Below are 16342 nucleotides of genomic sequence, written 5' to 3'. Positions count from 1 at the left end.
AATCTTCTTCTCATTTTGATTATACACGTTTGCTAATGCAAAATTTAGACCATAAATATCGTTAGTTGCTCATTGGGAAAAATGTAACAATTGAATATTAATAAATTATTCATTAAAACGAATAAAATAAGACCCGACATGATTATATTATGTCATATATTTAGAGTAATTTAAAAGATTCTCTCGCCTTATGAATTGTGTTAAAATACCAATCGAGAAAAATATTTGGGGACTGAGGGAGTATTAACAAGATCAAACTTGAGCTTGCCTCAAACTTAAAACTAAGGCCATTGTTTGGTTGCACAAACAAAAAGAGGGAAGTGAAAAATCATGGGAATTTGAAAATTGTTGAGTTGTTTGGTTGATAATAAAATGTATAAATGTGAGAATTGCGAATTCACGAAAGTTGTGACTTCCCATAAAACATGGGAAGTTAATTACCCAACCCTCTATTGGTAAGTCAAATCCCATAATTTGCAACTTCCTTTATGCCAACCAAACAATTTTAGGCAATTTCTATAAATTAGATGTAGGTATTTAATTCTTATAAAATACAAGTTCATATGAAAAGTAAATAGTCATATCTTACAAGCAACTATTCATATCTTACAAACAACACCTAAGTTAGTTAAATGTTTTTGTTCTCATTGTTTTTTTAAGTACCTTATTTAGCTTTTGCCCAATCAATGTAAACCACTTTGACCCCTATTTTACACTATATACATAAGATTAATTATAGTCATTTGGGTAGTTTTCAAATAGTAACCTTTTACTATAATTTAAATCAAATGAGAATTAACGATATTACTTGTCAAAGTTCTGGTTGACAAGGTTAAAGTAGGATTTAAAATAAAAGGAAGTACTTTGTATTAAATAAAAAAAAAAAACCCATTTTATTTCAGGTGGAAAGAACAAAGTCGAAATATCTTACATACTTACTTTCATTTTTTTTAATTCACACGTATTACTTTTTAAAAAGTTTATTGTTAGTTGACACGTTTCCGTTTTGAACAAGTTTTATACCTTGGATTCACTAGTGTATCTCACTTGCATTATTATTCTCTTTCATTCTCTCTCCTCTCATTAATATATGTGTCTAAATTAAACGCGTTAACTTAATTAGATAGAAATGGAGAAAGTATAATACTTCTTCCATTCTTTTAATATCGCATCACCTGTCTTTTAGGCAAGTTTCACAAATATTGCATAACTTTCATTTTAGGACAAAAAATATCTACGTTCACACTGCAAATACCCAACATACCCTTACTTTTTTACACTTACTTTTTATTTTATCTTTACAGTACATGAACAACTTTATATTTTTACGTTTCTCTAACTTACTTTTTCCCACTATCAAATTTTGTCTCCAAAACCTCTATAATGCAATAAAAAAAGAACGGAGGAAATATTACGAAATACTCGTATAAACAATCAAATATAATTGGGGAAATTAGAGGCGGTGGGTGGATAAAAGAAAACGAAAACTCATACGAAAACGCACCTTTAATTAGCTACACTTCTACACACCTGCGTTTTATATACTGTACGTCTGTACACAATAATCCTCAATTCCTCGTAACTCAACAACACTCAAATTTCAAATTTACCCTCACCGCCTTTCCGAACGTTAATCACACATCCAATCAAACCCCTCGTAAAACTAAGAAAACCTCAAGGTTAAAATCGTAATTTCATCCACACAAATTGCCCTGTAATATTGACCAGAACCTAAGCCCCTTTTTTAATTCCCCAATCACCCCCTTCTTTCTCTCTGTCCAAAACTTTTCTCCGCAAAAACACTTCCTCCCGCTCTCTCTCTCCTCTAATCTCCGCCATTTTTTCTCCCTCCTCGAGCTCGTTACTTTCTCTCTCTAAAAGCGTCGAAACTGTTCAAATTATTCCTGCAGGAAATCGATATTTTTTTTTTGTGAAGTTGATTGAAGTTTGTTGAATGTTCATCCGATTTTGCGTTGATTAATTTGAGGGGGATGAAACATTCGCAATTTAGGGTTGGTAAAACATCTGAAATCAAAGTCCGTTGAATTTTTCGTTTTCGACACTTCACCAAACTGTCGACAAAAATATCTTCATTTTCGGTAAGGTTAACGACATTGTGTTTACTAAACTTTTCCGTAATTTTTTGAAATTTTCTTTTCTTATTTTTATTTTTTTCCAGCAAATTATTCGCCATTATTGCAGCATTTAACTCGCTTTAATCTGCATTTTCTCACTTTCGGCGCTTTTTTCTTCGAATAATAATCTTACGTCAGTTTAATTTTCTTTTTAATCAACATTTGAAGTCAAATACTATCGAATACGACGTTTTTGCAAATGTCATAAATAATTTCATTTTCGAAATCCATTAAAAAAAAAAAATTTCATTTTCGAAATTGCTCAAATTTTCAAAAACAAGTTTTCAAAATTATCAAATTAATTCCAAGGTAAACTTTTCATTTAATTTTACTGTTTATTTATTTATTTTTGGTAGATATGTCCCTTTTTTTAAAAAAATAATTTGTATTGATTAAAGTGACGTCGTTTTGTAAGGTAAAACTGCTGTAGCTGAATTGTTGTTTTTGTTTGTATTTAGCAGGCGCTCTGCATAAGAGACAGTGAGAGAGAGGGATGTTGAAAGGCTAAGTTAAGGCAGAAACCACGCGCAATTTATCGTCACATTTTTTCAAGGTGAAAGGACGAATTTCTTTCTCTATCTATTGTTTTTAATATATTCTGAATTTTTTCTGAGTAATATAAGCCGTACACGTGTCCGCTGTAATTTATTGGCCGTATATGTACATGTATCAGAACATATTTTTGTTCACACGCCCAAGTTTAATTCGGTTTTTTGAGATGAAATCTTGACCGTACATCAGGGTTGGGTGTTGCCACGTGGAGGAATCGTGGGGTTTTTATAGTTGCAATCGTTGGATTTTGATTGATGTGTATTTAAAGCATATTTTATCATGGTATAAATGAATCTTGACTATGTTGTTCTAAATGTAATGGTCGATTGAAGAGTTTTGTTTTTTTGAAATGTGTTTTGGGGAAAAATATGTATTTGCAAGAAAACTTGAAACATTAAGCTTTGACCGTAATACCACTAAATTGGACACATAATATTATTATTATAAATTTCTAAACTTATACTACCTCCGCTTTTATTTAGTTGACCTCACGTTTGCCAATACACTATTTTAATGATTTATATCTCCAGTTTCCGACATTGTAAAATTATAAAAATTGGATATAAATAAAATATATATTAAGACGATTCAAATAAGATCTCACTTGACTATATTTTATTGTGGCTATAAATCATGTAAACTAGTCAAAGTATTGTTTGTGAATAATGAAAAAGTCAAATGGTGTCAACTTAAAAGAAACGGAAGAAGTACCATTATAATTTTTTTTTTTTTTTTTTTTTTTTTTTTTTATATGGAGTAGTACTTCTCAAGGGTAGCTTATATTAAAGTGTTGGTTGGTTGATGTGGGAATTTAATTCCCATAGGAATTTTTACTTCTTGGGAAGTTAATTTCTTAATAAATTCCTAGGAATTTTAAATTTGTTTGGTTGGTAATAAGGGAAATTGAAATTCCCATGAATTTTGATTTACTTAGGAGGGCTAGGTAATTTACTTTCCATGTTTTGTAAGAAGTTGAAATTTCCATGAATTTTCACTTTTCTCATTTTTTTTGTCTATCAAACAACTACTGATTTTATCAATTTTCATGAATTTCAAATTCCTCCATTTTACAATGTCAACCAAACAAAGCCTAAGAAACTTGGAATGTAAAGCAAATGACAAAGTTGTAATTAAATCACGCAATTTAATTACAACTTGCCATTTGATAAACACTTATGCATTGACACATATGTCTAGTCAAACCGTGTTAATTACTGAAATGGAGGGAGTTTATGATATATGAATACGAGTTTTTCGTAGGTCTAAAGATTAATTGTACTCCGTATATATGTAGATATATAATTTGTCTGTGTAGCTATTTGTAGAAATATAATTTGTCTGTGTAGCTTTATGATCAACATTTTATAGTTTTTGTCAATATGTTTAACGTGATTAATGATATTGATGGCTTAAAGCACATCTTGGTCTTAGTTAAATTATGTGATAAAATCACGGTAATTTGTTTAGTTAATACGGATTACTTAATTTTTAAACTCAAAAAGAGTCCTAACTTGTAATATACGACTACTTCACAAGTTCACATCATTTTCTTTACGTTGGGTCAAATATAAATATGGGTCCCGCGTGAACTTGACAAAAATATGATAATAATTATATTCAGATGCAGTATATATTGTCCATGTACAGAAGGGAATCCCTGACGAAATTTGGGGGGGGGGGGTAGGGGGCTGAGGGGTCCTGCTTTTATTAATGCAGAAGTGGGTCACAATGACTCATAGTGACACTATGACAATTGACGGACCAAAAATCCTAAATGCATGCATGTTTTATTTTGCAATTTTTTTTTTATTTTTTTCATGGGATAATTTTGGACGTATGAATGTATATGGGTGGGATTTTACATTACAGGAATTTTTTGAGTGCGTCAAAGAATCCTAAATAGATCTATTTTCTGAAGCTATTAGACAAAGTTATATAACATCCAGAAAATAAAGTTTGTAGTAGTACCGAAAAAGGTAAAGCTAAAGTTGGGGGTGCACTGCCTCACATTATTTTAGATCTACCCTTATCTTTGTTTATTGCAAGTTGTCTTTCTCTCTCTATAATATACTCGGGGTAATCATTATAATAGTCATTTTTTTATGCTTTTTCTTTCGAGTACAGTATTTTACTGTATCAATTAGTGGGAGTGAAAATAAACAGTAGTGAGCTAAAATCATTTCATTCCCCAGTGGTTTTAGTGTAAATTTTGTGTTATAGTAATAAATTTTGAATTATTAAACTTAATTTAGTGCCTTTCAATTTACTGTTGAATTTTTTGACCTTCGAAATTTTTTAATGTGGGTTAATGGGAGACAAGTTTTCAACAAATTCTCAAATCTACGCTAGTGATAAAATTGTGCTCATTTAGACTATTTTCGGCGTAATTGATGCCAACGGTGTGATCATATTGGATGTGGAATGATGATTGCACTATCATGAGATTGGAGAAATACTCACTCGGTATGCTGGGGAAACAACCTTTTACTAGTTAGATTTGATTTAAGTAATATGATCTTGAACCCTACCCTCTAATCGGACAGAAGCGACACTTGATGGTGAGTGGCAACTGTGATCACTGATCAACACCAAATTAACAGCTTGCATTCATTAAGTGATTATAGGAGGTAATTAAGCAATTAATCTAGTGTAGTATGGATCCTGTTGATGCTTGTTTTTTTGCTTGCCTACTTGTTTACTCACTAAACATTTGAATATTCTGGGTATTGTGTAGTGTTTTTTCTCACAAAAAAAAATCTTTCAACGGTCAAATAAGATGGTGCACCTATGGTCCTCTTGTGCTTTCCTTACCTAATTTCTCCTTTTTTATCCCTTCGGAGGATGGCCTCTGTGTGTTTTGTGATTTCATAAAATGTTATTATATGCTTGTGAAGTGGGAATCCTTCACTTTGGAAGGCCAAAAGTTGGAATGTAACACTAGCTTTTGTTTATTCTTCACTTGCCATTAGAGTTTAGAGGGATAATTTAAGTTACAGGAGGGTTAGGGATTGAAGGTCGAGGTTTATTGGCTTGTAATTTGTGCTTGGTGCATCATTTGCCCCCACAAAGTTATGATAAAAACTGGCACATAAGAACAAATATAATTGTAGGCTGATAATTTACAAAGTTACGAGTCACTATGAGGCTTGTTGTCTCTTTTTGATGTTTGTACTCAAAGATACATGTCAAAGAATCCATTATTCATCCTTGGTCTTGCAGTGTCATAATAATTTACTGATTCTAAAATTGCTTTCATAGGATTCTATTATTTTGTTCTTAAACCATGGCCTTGTTCTTTTTATATGAACACACGGTTCAAGGAATCTTAAATTATAAAATAGTCAATTTTTTGTTTGCTAGTTTGTGAAATCGACAGAAATGGCAATAATCGAGATGTGCTCATCTTGTCTTAATACTCGAGCTGCTGCGAAATTATAAATAGTAATGTTTAAACTATGTCTGATCTTGGAAACTCAACCGGCGTCCTTCCTTTTTCCAGATTGGATTTAGCTTGTTTAGGAAGCATTGGATCAATTTACAAATTATATACGGGTCAAGCTTTGCCATATGTGCTATCTGTGTGCATTGTAGTGTGGAGATTGATAATTAATGTTTATGGAAGCTACAAGTACAACTTGTATGTGGTTGATATCTCTGGTTAATTTAATCTGTAGTCTTGCATAGATTATGTCAATCTAACCAAGGCACCTTCATGTTCTTTGGGCTAAATTTTTGACACACTTTTTAGGAGGTATCTTTGTGCATATGCACTTCTGAGCTCTGTTTTTTTAGTTTGTTCTGCTCTTCTTGTTCCTCTTGTCTCCATGTTCATTTTCCTTTTGCCTGGTCCTAGCTTCCACCTTTTTTTGTGCTTTATAGGAAAGCAATTGTGAACCCTCAAAGGCTAAATAAAGTATGTATATCTTGTGTAATGGCTTCGATCTAAGTATTAAAGCAAATCTTACTTTTTCTTTTTGACATATATTCTCATAACTATAATAATTGCATCTCCTTTGCGGTGCTTGGTTATTGATTTTCTTGCCCAGTACTACTATGCAATTTTAGTTTTAACTCTGTTTATTCTGTTCCTTATTCCAGATGGATTCAGTCAAGCGGCCAGCAACAACTCCAAGTAAGAGTAGGATAGCTCGAGCAATCTCAAAGGTTCTGCATGTTCGTGCAGTCACTGGAATTACCCCATCCGATGGACTGCAAAGAGTCAAAACAAAAGAAAAGATCCAGGAGGTAAAATCGCAAGAAAAGATCTGGGAGTCGAAGCCTCATGACAAGTCCAGGGAGATGAAGCCTCAGGAAAAAATCAAGGCCGAGCTAGTTCATGTTGTTCACTGCAAAATGGGCGAGAAACAAGATGAAGAGGTTGCCAATAGGATTTCTCGCGAAGCTGTTCTTGCTAAAGTATTTGCCAGCATTTCATCTATCAAAGCTGCCTATGCTCGATTACAATTTGCACAATCTCCCTATGATGCTGAAGGAATTCAATCTTCTGATGAGATGGTGGTCTCTGAGTTGAAGACTTTATCAGAGGTAAAGCAGTGTTTCACAAAGAAACAGTTCGATCCACTCCCTGAAAAAGGTTTACTCACATACGAGTTGCAAGAGCAGAAGAACATGGTGAAAACTTATGGAATTACGGCAAAAAAATTAGAGTATGAGGTCAAGCTGAAAGAGTCCGAAATCACATTTCTAAAGGAGAAACTAGAGGAGTTCAAGAAAGAGAACAGGTTGATTGAGAAAAGACTAAATGCTAGTGGCTCACTTGCTGTCCTGGACAATCTTCACATGTCAGGATTAAGTCCCAACCATTTCATCCCCGTTCTCAGGCATACAGTAAGATCTATTCGAACGTTTGTGAAGCTAATGGTCAATGAGATGCAGTCTGCCGGGTGGAATTTAGAGGCAGCGGCCAATGTTATCCATCCCAGTGTTTCATACTGGAAACAAGAGCATAGATGCTTCACATTCGAGTCATTTGTGAGCAAAGAAATGTTTGAAAGTTTCCACATTCCTAACTTTGCACTCCCTAATGAATCTTTACCAGAACATAAGCAGCGGCGAAGGTTGTTTTTTGAGAGATTCACCGAGTTGAAGTCTGTTAAAGCAAAGGATTATCTATGCCAGAAGCCCAAGTCAACATTTGGAAAGTTTTGCCGAGCCAAATACTTGAGGCTAGTGCACCCAAAGATGGAGTCATCCTTCTTTGGAAACTTGACCCAGAGAAACCTTGTAAATTCTGGTGAGTACCCAGATACTGCCTTCTTTACCTCATTTGCAGAAATGGCTAAGAGGGTATGGCTCCTTCATTGCTTGGCATTCTCTTTTGACCCGTGGCCTCAATCTTCCAGTTCAAGAAAAGGTGTCGGTTCTCAGAGGTCTACATGGAAAGTGTCTCAGATGAGGCTTTCTTACCAGAAGCCGAACCATGTGTTGCCTTCACAGTAGTACCCGGGTTCAAGATCGGTAAAACTATAATCCAGTCTCAGGTGTATCTCTTTGGTGCGTGACACACACACGACATGCTGGTGGGAGGGTCTTTTGAGATCTGATCGGACAGTGTAGATTCGGTCGAAACAGGAAAGCGGTGTGGGGCCCACAATACATATAACTGGAAGCCATTGATGTTGGGTCTTGTAGATCAATTATGGAGAAATGAAAAGATTACGGTGTCTCCTTTTTTGTTGCGTGGTTGCTGCAATGCTGAGTGTGATGTGGGGACTGAGGCTTGCTGTGCAACATGGTAACTTGGGCCATTTTGTCCCTCAATCTGTGGCTTTTTAAAAATGTTCGAATGCAAAAAAAGGCGCATTGGACCGTTGTGGGCATTGGGAAGATATAATGCAGGAATAGTTTAAATTTTCCTTAAAAAAAATTATCATTTTGCCCAAATTTTGTTAATATCTAGGTCGGAAATGGGCTCCTTACTCTTCGTTGTACTCGTAATATGTTGGCACCAATTTAAAACATGCTATGTTTCCTGTAACCCTGTATATGAAAAAGAAGTTTTAGGAGTTTATTTGAATGTGCATATCGCTTATTTTTATGGCACTGCATGTGCATCTTCACTTGCCTCTATATACGAAAGCCCCTCGCCCCGCCCTAGACACAGATTAATGATGCCTCGGTCGTCGATATGATCTTGACTTGTTTTTGGAAGTTTGAAAATTGTTGGCTTTGAGGCTAGATCAAATACTAGGTGTGGTGTTAGATCAAATACTAGCTTGTTTTCCTTCAAAATAAAGACATAGTTTTGTTACTGAGTGTGGTGTTATGGTTGTTATCTAAGTCATCAAGGTTTCACTGACCAGTAAGACGTGGTGTTCATATGTGTTCCTAAAAAATCTCTTAAAATAAAATGCATTTAAATATTTACCTGATGATACCTAATATAATAATAACCATAATATTGCATAATGATGTATGGTATTCCAGCCGTTACTTAATATAGTTTTCGTTTGCGGTTAATCTTGAGAAAAGAATTTCCTAACTTCTGTGTACCTTTCCTTTCATATATATATATATATAGTTTCCGCTTATCAAATTTCACCGAAATAAAGAAAAGGGAGGAGCAAGTACATAAAGTACAAAAAAAAAAAGATGAAAACAACTATTTCTAGTTTTTTGTTTTAAAAATAAAAAAGAAAAATAAAAACAAAAAACAATCCCAAACAAATTTGACTTTTTTAGTTATTGCTTCCCAAACAAGTAAATTAAATTTATACTCTCTCCGTCCCTAATCTACATCTTTTTTTTTCTTCTTCTTCTTCTCATTTTTCACGAGAATTAAGGAACTTAAAGTTTCCTTCAAACACATGATTGGGAAGTACAAATATGCATGTGAGGTTAGAGAGATAGAGAGAAAGAAAAGACAGTTGGTAATTATTGAAAAGATATAGTGAGAAAGTGTTAGAAAATGATGTCAAAAGTACAAAAAAAAAAAAATGATGACAACTCATCAAATAGAGGAAATGTTGTCAAAAAGTACATTTTTAAAATAGAATTAGGCATGTAGTTTTAAAACTCTCAAAAAGGAAAGTAGGCGTGTAGATAAGGGACGGAGGGAGTAGTAACTATTACGTGTACGATAATCAATTGAAATACCGATGCTTCTTAGCGAGCAAGCTAATATTTCTTAGGAGAGGGGGGGGGGGGAGAGAGAATTTTTATCCGCAAGTTGTCTTTAATAGGGATTGATCCCACAACCTCATGGTTTTTGAGTGATAACAATCTTTAAGTCTACGTTAACTACTACATTTTTTTTGAAAGAACACAGAGGAGTAACAAATTAAAAAGCATCCAATTCTGCAAGGGCTAAGACACCTTGCGAATATGGTTCAAAAGTTACAAGCTCCTCCACATTGGGGGGACAAGATCTAGCTACCAAGTGAGCTACAGTATTGCCCGCTCTGAATAAAACAAAATGATATTACATATTTTTCCAATTAATATATTGATAGCTATATTTAAAAAAAAAAAAATCCTAATAACATATACTTGTATATGTATATAACAAATAACAACTTACAAAAGAAATAAAAGTAAGTGCTTTAATTAAAAAAAAAAAAAAAAAAAAAAAAAAAAAGTGCCAACTTTTTGTTTGTATACAAAAGGCTAGAATTGGCCCAAAAGGCCCAAAGCCATAGGTAACGTGGTAGCCCTTGACAATAGGCAAATTGCCAAATTCTATTGTATGGAAGGTATGCTGCCAGAGTAATTTTGCGAATTCATATGTTGATAAATATAACAGTTTAACGGTCTACATTGCCAGATTGGACGTTTAAGGTTTAAGGTTTGTGGTTAGTACACTAATAGGCCAGGGCAGTACCTTATGACCCGTCATGTAAAATTGGGATGTTCTTGGCTTGCAATTCGAGCCGTAAAGTCCATAATAATTTCACTACAACACCTTGTAGTTTGCATACTATACTTAATAAATGACGCTTTTATTATATAAATCAAAGTTTTACAGTAGTGTAGTTTGTTTGAGCGAGTTGTTTTTTCCAGCTACGAGTAAGTTTTATGCATAGTCAACCACACACTCTTATTACTATTACTAAATACATATATCAACTTGTATATATAAGCTCACATAGACTGGATACTCTTAGACAGTAAGGCAAACTTCAAGCTATATATCCTAACAAACATATAAATGAGTAATAATGTAACATTGACATCTCTTGTGATGGTAGAGATTAATGATGTCCAACACCAGGACTAGGGACAGACTGCAAAACCCGATCACGGTTGCTAGTACGATACATAGTCATGAATAGCTTCTTCATGTTACTAAGCACGACTTCATCATCGCCTTTATCACTTGGGGCAGAATGCAGAATGGTGCCCTTAGGAAGGGCATTTGTCAACAAGCTAGCTTCAAAATGAGGTATCTTTTTAGTCTCCTTAAACATCATCCTTGCTGCTTCAATGTGAGGCGTAAACATGGTTAATCCCACAAGTACGAATGCAAGGATAATCGCGGTTGCACGAGCCATAATGAGTATTTTGAGCTATAAGAATAACAAATATGTTTATGGTTTGTGTAAGAATGTTTTGTGATGCTATTTATTTAAACTTGGAAGATTAAGAAGTGGTACTGAAGGTGTTTATATAGGTGTAGTTCAAGGATGAATTTGTTGTAAAAGAAAGCGTAAGAATGTAGTTAACCATAAGGTAGTAAGAGTAGTTGTTTTCAAAGAAGTGCCTTGTGGAAGTAAGCCGCCGGCCCATATTGTTTGGAGTAATATGCTAATTGAACAAATTAGAGTCACGTGGTTACTTGTTAAAATTAAGCGGTTATTAACTCATTTATTTAAGTTGAAATTTGGTGATTCGGTGTTAATATATACTTCATTCATTTTGTAAAGATTATATGGGTAACATTTACTATTTGAAATTTAGGCAATATGAAAAATGCAAAAAATGGGTCATTGAATGGACACACTTGACAAATTGGTGAACTTGGTGATTATTTATTTTTAATATTTTAAAAAATAATTAGACCGAGACTTGAAATGATACAATCTCACACTAAAACACATTAAATGTCACTTGGCCAAAAAATGATTAGGCACATGACCTTGTAAATTATAATGGTTAGTATGTTAGTCACCTACAAGTGCAAGACTATTATTTAAATTGACCATAGTATTCTTAAAACTTGTAATGTAAAGAGTATATGTCAATTTTAATATTGTTTGGTTACCACAATTCACATTGTATGCTCGAGTACACTATACTCATTGTGCACCCGATAGAACATAAGAGTTAAATTAAAGATCTTAGATAAAAATTTAACGGTAATATGGGCTAAAACAAAATAACACGAACCTCAAAAGATATGCAAATTAGGCATTTGTAAAGATCAGTGTGATACAGTGACTCACATCAGATGCTTCTAAAACCCTCCAAAATTTTGAATGGTTGAGACGATTCTTTACTAACTGCAACTTTCAACAGAATTGTTAATCAATTAACAGTTCACAGTTTAAGAATTGGGTTATACCTAAGCAACAATCTTTCATAAAGTACAGCAAGTAACTTATGAAATAGACTAAAGGCAGTACTTTTTGCTTTGAAATACTGCACAAACAACAAAAAGACAATAACAGGAAAAAAAACTGTTATGGAAAAACTGCAGTTAGAATTCCACATTCAACGATCTCTAACTCATAGATGATCACTCTTAATCACTAGAAAATCCTCGATAACACGATACCTTTGTCTAATTTTGGCAAAGATTATGAATGTAATTTAGTTCAAACAAAAGTTCAAAATATTGGCTGAAATCAACACATCAATAACTTGTAGAAGCCAAAAAGATGCATGAATCTTGGTTACAGAAAAAACGTATTACCTCTGTACTTGGTCTAAAAGGCCAATGCAAACGTGAAGTAAATCAATTTCCTCTGCCTAATTTAGGCATATGCATCCTGGCTCTTTCACATGATTAAAACATCCAATTTTGTTTCGCATGCCTGTTAACTATTGATATAGGTATAATTAGATCAGTTAATCATATACGAAGTATATAATTCTAGAAGAAAGATTTGTCTTCAGTAGTTCTCGGTTGAAGGTAAATGGTTTGTATGCCAATGGATCAAAAGGTTTCTATTCAACACAAAAACAGAAACTTAGATTTAAACAATACTTGATCAGTTGATCGCTTGTCCTCTTTTGAAGTAACAAAGACATGTCTTTATTTTTTCCAAAAACTTATTCAGGATCATTAAAATAGAAACATATTCCATCTGTTTGTGATAGGCATAATCTATTAAGATGAGTGAAACCTAAGGACATGCATGCTTAATCCTTCTCAGCCTGTATTTTCTTGTTATTAGTTTTACAGCAACAGAAAACACCTACTACTTGATCCTTATAGCGACTAGGGCATGAGCTGCAAGACATAAGGACAGACTAAAGGCATGGAAGGGCTGCACACTTATACAGCGCGCATTAGACAGGCAAATTACAGAGCTCAAGGCCTGAAGATATAGTAAAAATGTAGTTAGAAGAAAAATGGAGCTTCAGGCACTCGAATGATGTAGAGCAAGCAATGCCTGTATTTTCCGTCTTGATGTGCCTAGCCTCAATTCAGTGATACTCCTTTATCCATATTCTCAGTGGCGTATACAACTACACACTTTAAACATAGGCAGTTGAAACTGAGACAAAAACAGAATGAATTTGGCCTATATTTCAATATTGGGGTTCACTGTCAGATAAATTACAAGGAGACAATCGTGAATTCTGGATCCTGGCAGATGGAACTAGCTAAATGTAATATTAAAGGAAGATGAAAGCAGCACTTAAATTCACATACAAAGTATTATATCACTCGGGCAAAAGGATATATTTAATGCACACAATAGCCATTAACAGTCAAATGAACAATAGCATTCAACTGAAAAGTGCAGTTTTGATGCAGTATACTTATCAATTGTTATGGTAATTGTTAGATTTGACCTAGACAATTCAACAGAAGAAAATGTAAAAATTCTACCCTATAGTACTGATTTCAAACCAGCGATAACACAATTTAAAACAGAAGCTAGAGACATTTCCATATAAGAAAGTGATACACTTATTCAGATACAACCATTATCATAAGTGATGCACTTACTTAGATACAAAAAAGGTAATATGATAAAAATCAGGTAGCATAATTTATACTCCGTATTTAAATTTTTTGCAGTTAAAGTATATTCCTACGAGGGTTGTAAAATTGTTAATAGCGCAAGGCCTCTAGATTGTTTAAGACAACCCTGCTTGTTTTGTTTCTCTCTACGTCACCTTTTTGATAGGAGTTAAGGACTTGTTCTCTTCAACTTGCTTCAGATAATTATTACTTTATCTTAATAAATTTAGATACAACAACTTTTGTGTGTGGCTGGCCATCTACACCTTGTATCTAGTTGACACACACCAAGTAACCCCTGATCGACGAGTAACCCTGGACCGATTAACCCATGACCGACTAAGTAATCCCTGATCGAATAACCCTTGACCAACTTAGTAACCCCTGACCGAGTGAGTAACTCCTGACCGGAGTAACCCCTATAATACTAACAAAGTAACCCTCATAATGATTGGTCACACGGTGTGACCAGCCACATATAAAAGTTTGTGATTTAGATCAGATCAGACCAGAAACATTCAGATCAGATAATAACTTTTAATTATCATTTACTTATTGCTAAATATCTTTAAGTGCGTATTAATAAAATTATGAAAATTACATTTCTGAAAAGACGAATTTAATAAAATCCAATATGATAATGTTTTTCTTTATAGATAAGTAATAAAATATGGTCAAAGTTTAGTCAAATTAAAAAATCAGATATTAGACCAGATTAGATAATGAAAATTTTAATCAGACCTGATTAAAATAGACCAGATTGTTAAAGATATGAGATATATCGGAAAATATATGTGTGATATATTTTCCTATTATATTACCATGAAAATAATATATTTAGGATTATTTATGTTAAGGTATTATTTAGTGAATATTTCCTCCTTTCTATTAATATTGCAACAAGGATGAAATTATGCATCCCAAAGCACAATTTATATGCTAAATATCTATAATTGTGTAAGAGTAAAAATTATAAGAAGTTGATATTGTGAAAGTATTTTATGAGACGAATCCAACAAGATCCCACATGACTATATTTGGCTTAACCTATAAATAATATTATATGGTCAAACAAGAGTGATGAATAGTGCAAAAATCCATTGTTGCAATATTTATAGAATGGAGGAAGTATATCTTTAGGATATATGGTTATGATAGTACGAAAACTTTTGTATACGTCCGATATACAATAATAATATTGTTATATATCTAGGTAACTTTTATTGAATTCTGGGTAACTTTTAGAATTTTTTGGATAACTTTTATCAATTAAGCAAAAATAACTTTTTATTTATTATACCAGGGTAACTTCACAATTTTTTATATGTCGCTGGCCACACTGTGTGGCAAGGGTAACTTATTCAGGGGTTACTCGTTTGGTCAGGGGTTATTTGTTTTGGGGTTACTTGTTCAAGGATTACTCATTTGGTCAGAGATTAATTATTCAGGGGTTACTCGTTTGGTCAGGGTAAATTATAGGGGTTACTTATTCACGGGTTACTTATTCAAGCTAACTGAGTAAGTAACCCTTAGAAGTAACCCCTGAATAAGTAACCCCTAAATAAGCAAGTAACTTCTGCCACATACTGTGGCCAGCCACACAGAAAAGTTACTAGAGTAATTTGTATATACTCGATACTTTCATTTATTATAGGGTAATTTTTGATCATTTTAAGAAAACTTTATAACGGATGTACTATCTAATATCATATTACTAATAAAAAATATAGATATTTATAGTGTCCAGGCGATCCCCAAATGGTTGATAAAATTTTAAGATAATATTTTTACTTGAATGTTAAATACGGTCAAATAATTCTGATAATGTAGGATATTTAGATATACGATATCATATGGAGTGTACTTTGTGTAATTTTGTGTGTAAATAGATATCTATGTTATTATTTTTTGGCTTGGATGTTAAATCTTATCACATACGAAATACTCTATAAAGAGCATATAATAATATCTTTGATAATATAGGATATATAGACATACGATATCATTGATTGTACTCATTGTATTATTTTTATCTATGTTTGTAACTATAATACTCAGTTAGTATTACAGGGTCGGGGTTACTCGGTTAGTTTTATAGGTATTATTTTGTCCGGCCAGATGGTGTGGCTAGCCGAATACAAAATGCATTGTGATTTAACTTATTTAAGAAAACATTAGAGTATCAGTAAAAATAAGTTTTAGTTAGTTAAAAATAATTATAGTTTGGTGAAAATACTTTCAATTCAGTGAAAATAATTTAAGTTCAATAAATATAATTTCAAGTTAATAATAACATAGATATCTATTTACAAACAAAACTACAAAAAGTACACTATAATATTAATATAAGCCATATGATATCGTATGTCTAAATATCCTACATTATCCGAACGAATTATTTGACCATATTTAACATTCAAGTAAAAATGTTATCTTAAAATTTTATCAACCTGGGCATCTATCGAGTACAAAAAGTACACCCCATATGATATCGTATATCTAA

At 33.1% G+C, this 16342-nt stretch overlaps 1 protein-coding gene and 1 pseudogene across 1 annotated transcript; one reads left to right on the top strand and one right to left on the bottom strand.

The window, feature by feature from the left end:
• The first annotated feature begins 3173 nt into the window (after positions 1–3173).
• Positions 3174–8755, top strand: LOC110737808 (annotated as a pseudogene).
• A 2142-nt stretch (positions 8756–10897) lies between these two features.
• LOC110737562 (precursor of CEP13-like) lies at positions 10898–11197 on the bottom strand. The gene has a single exon (XM_021917903.1). It carries the CDS (start codon positions 11195–11197, stop codon positions 10898–10900), a length of 300 nt encoding a protein of 99 aa, XP_021773595.1.
• Positions 11198–16342: the final 5145 nt, after the last annotated feature.

The sequence above is a fragment of the Chenopodium quinoa genome, unplaced genomic scaffold, assembly GCF_001683475.1.
Source record: "Chenopodium quinoa cultivar QQ74 unplaced genomic scaffold, ASM168347v1, whole genome shotgun sequence".
NCBI lineage: Eukaryota > Viridiplantae > Streptophyta > Magnoliopsida > Caryophyllales > Amaranthaceae > Chenopodium > Chenopodium quinoa.
This window is presented reverse-complemented; position numbering and strand designations above follow the sequence as displayed.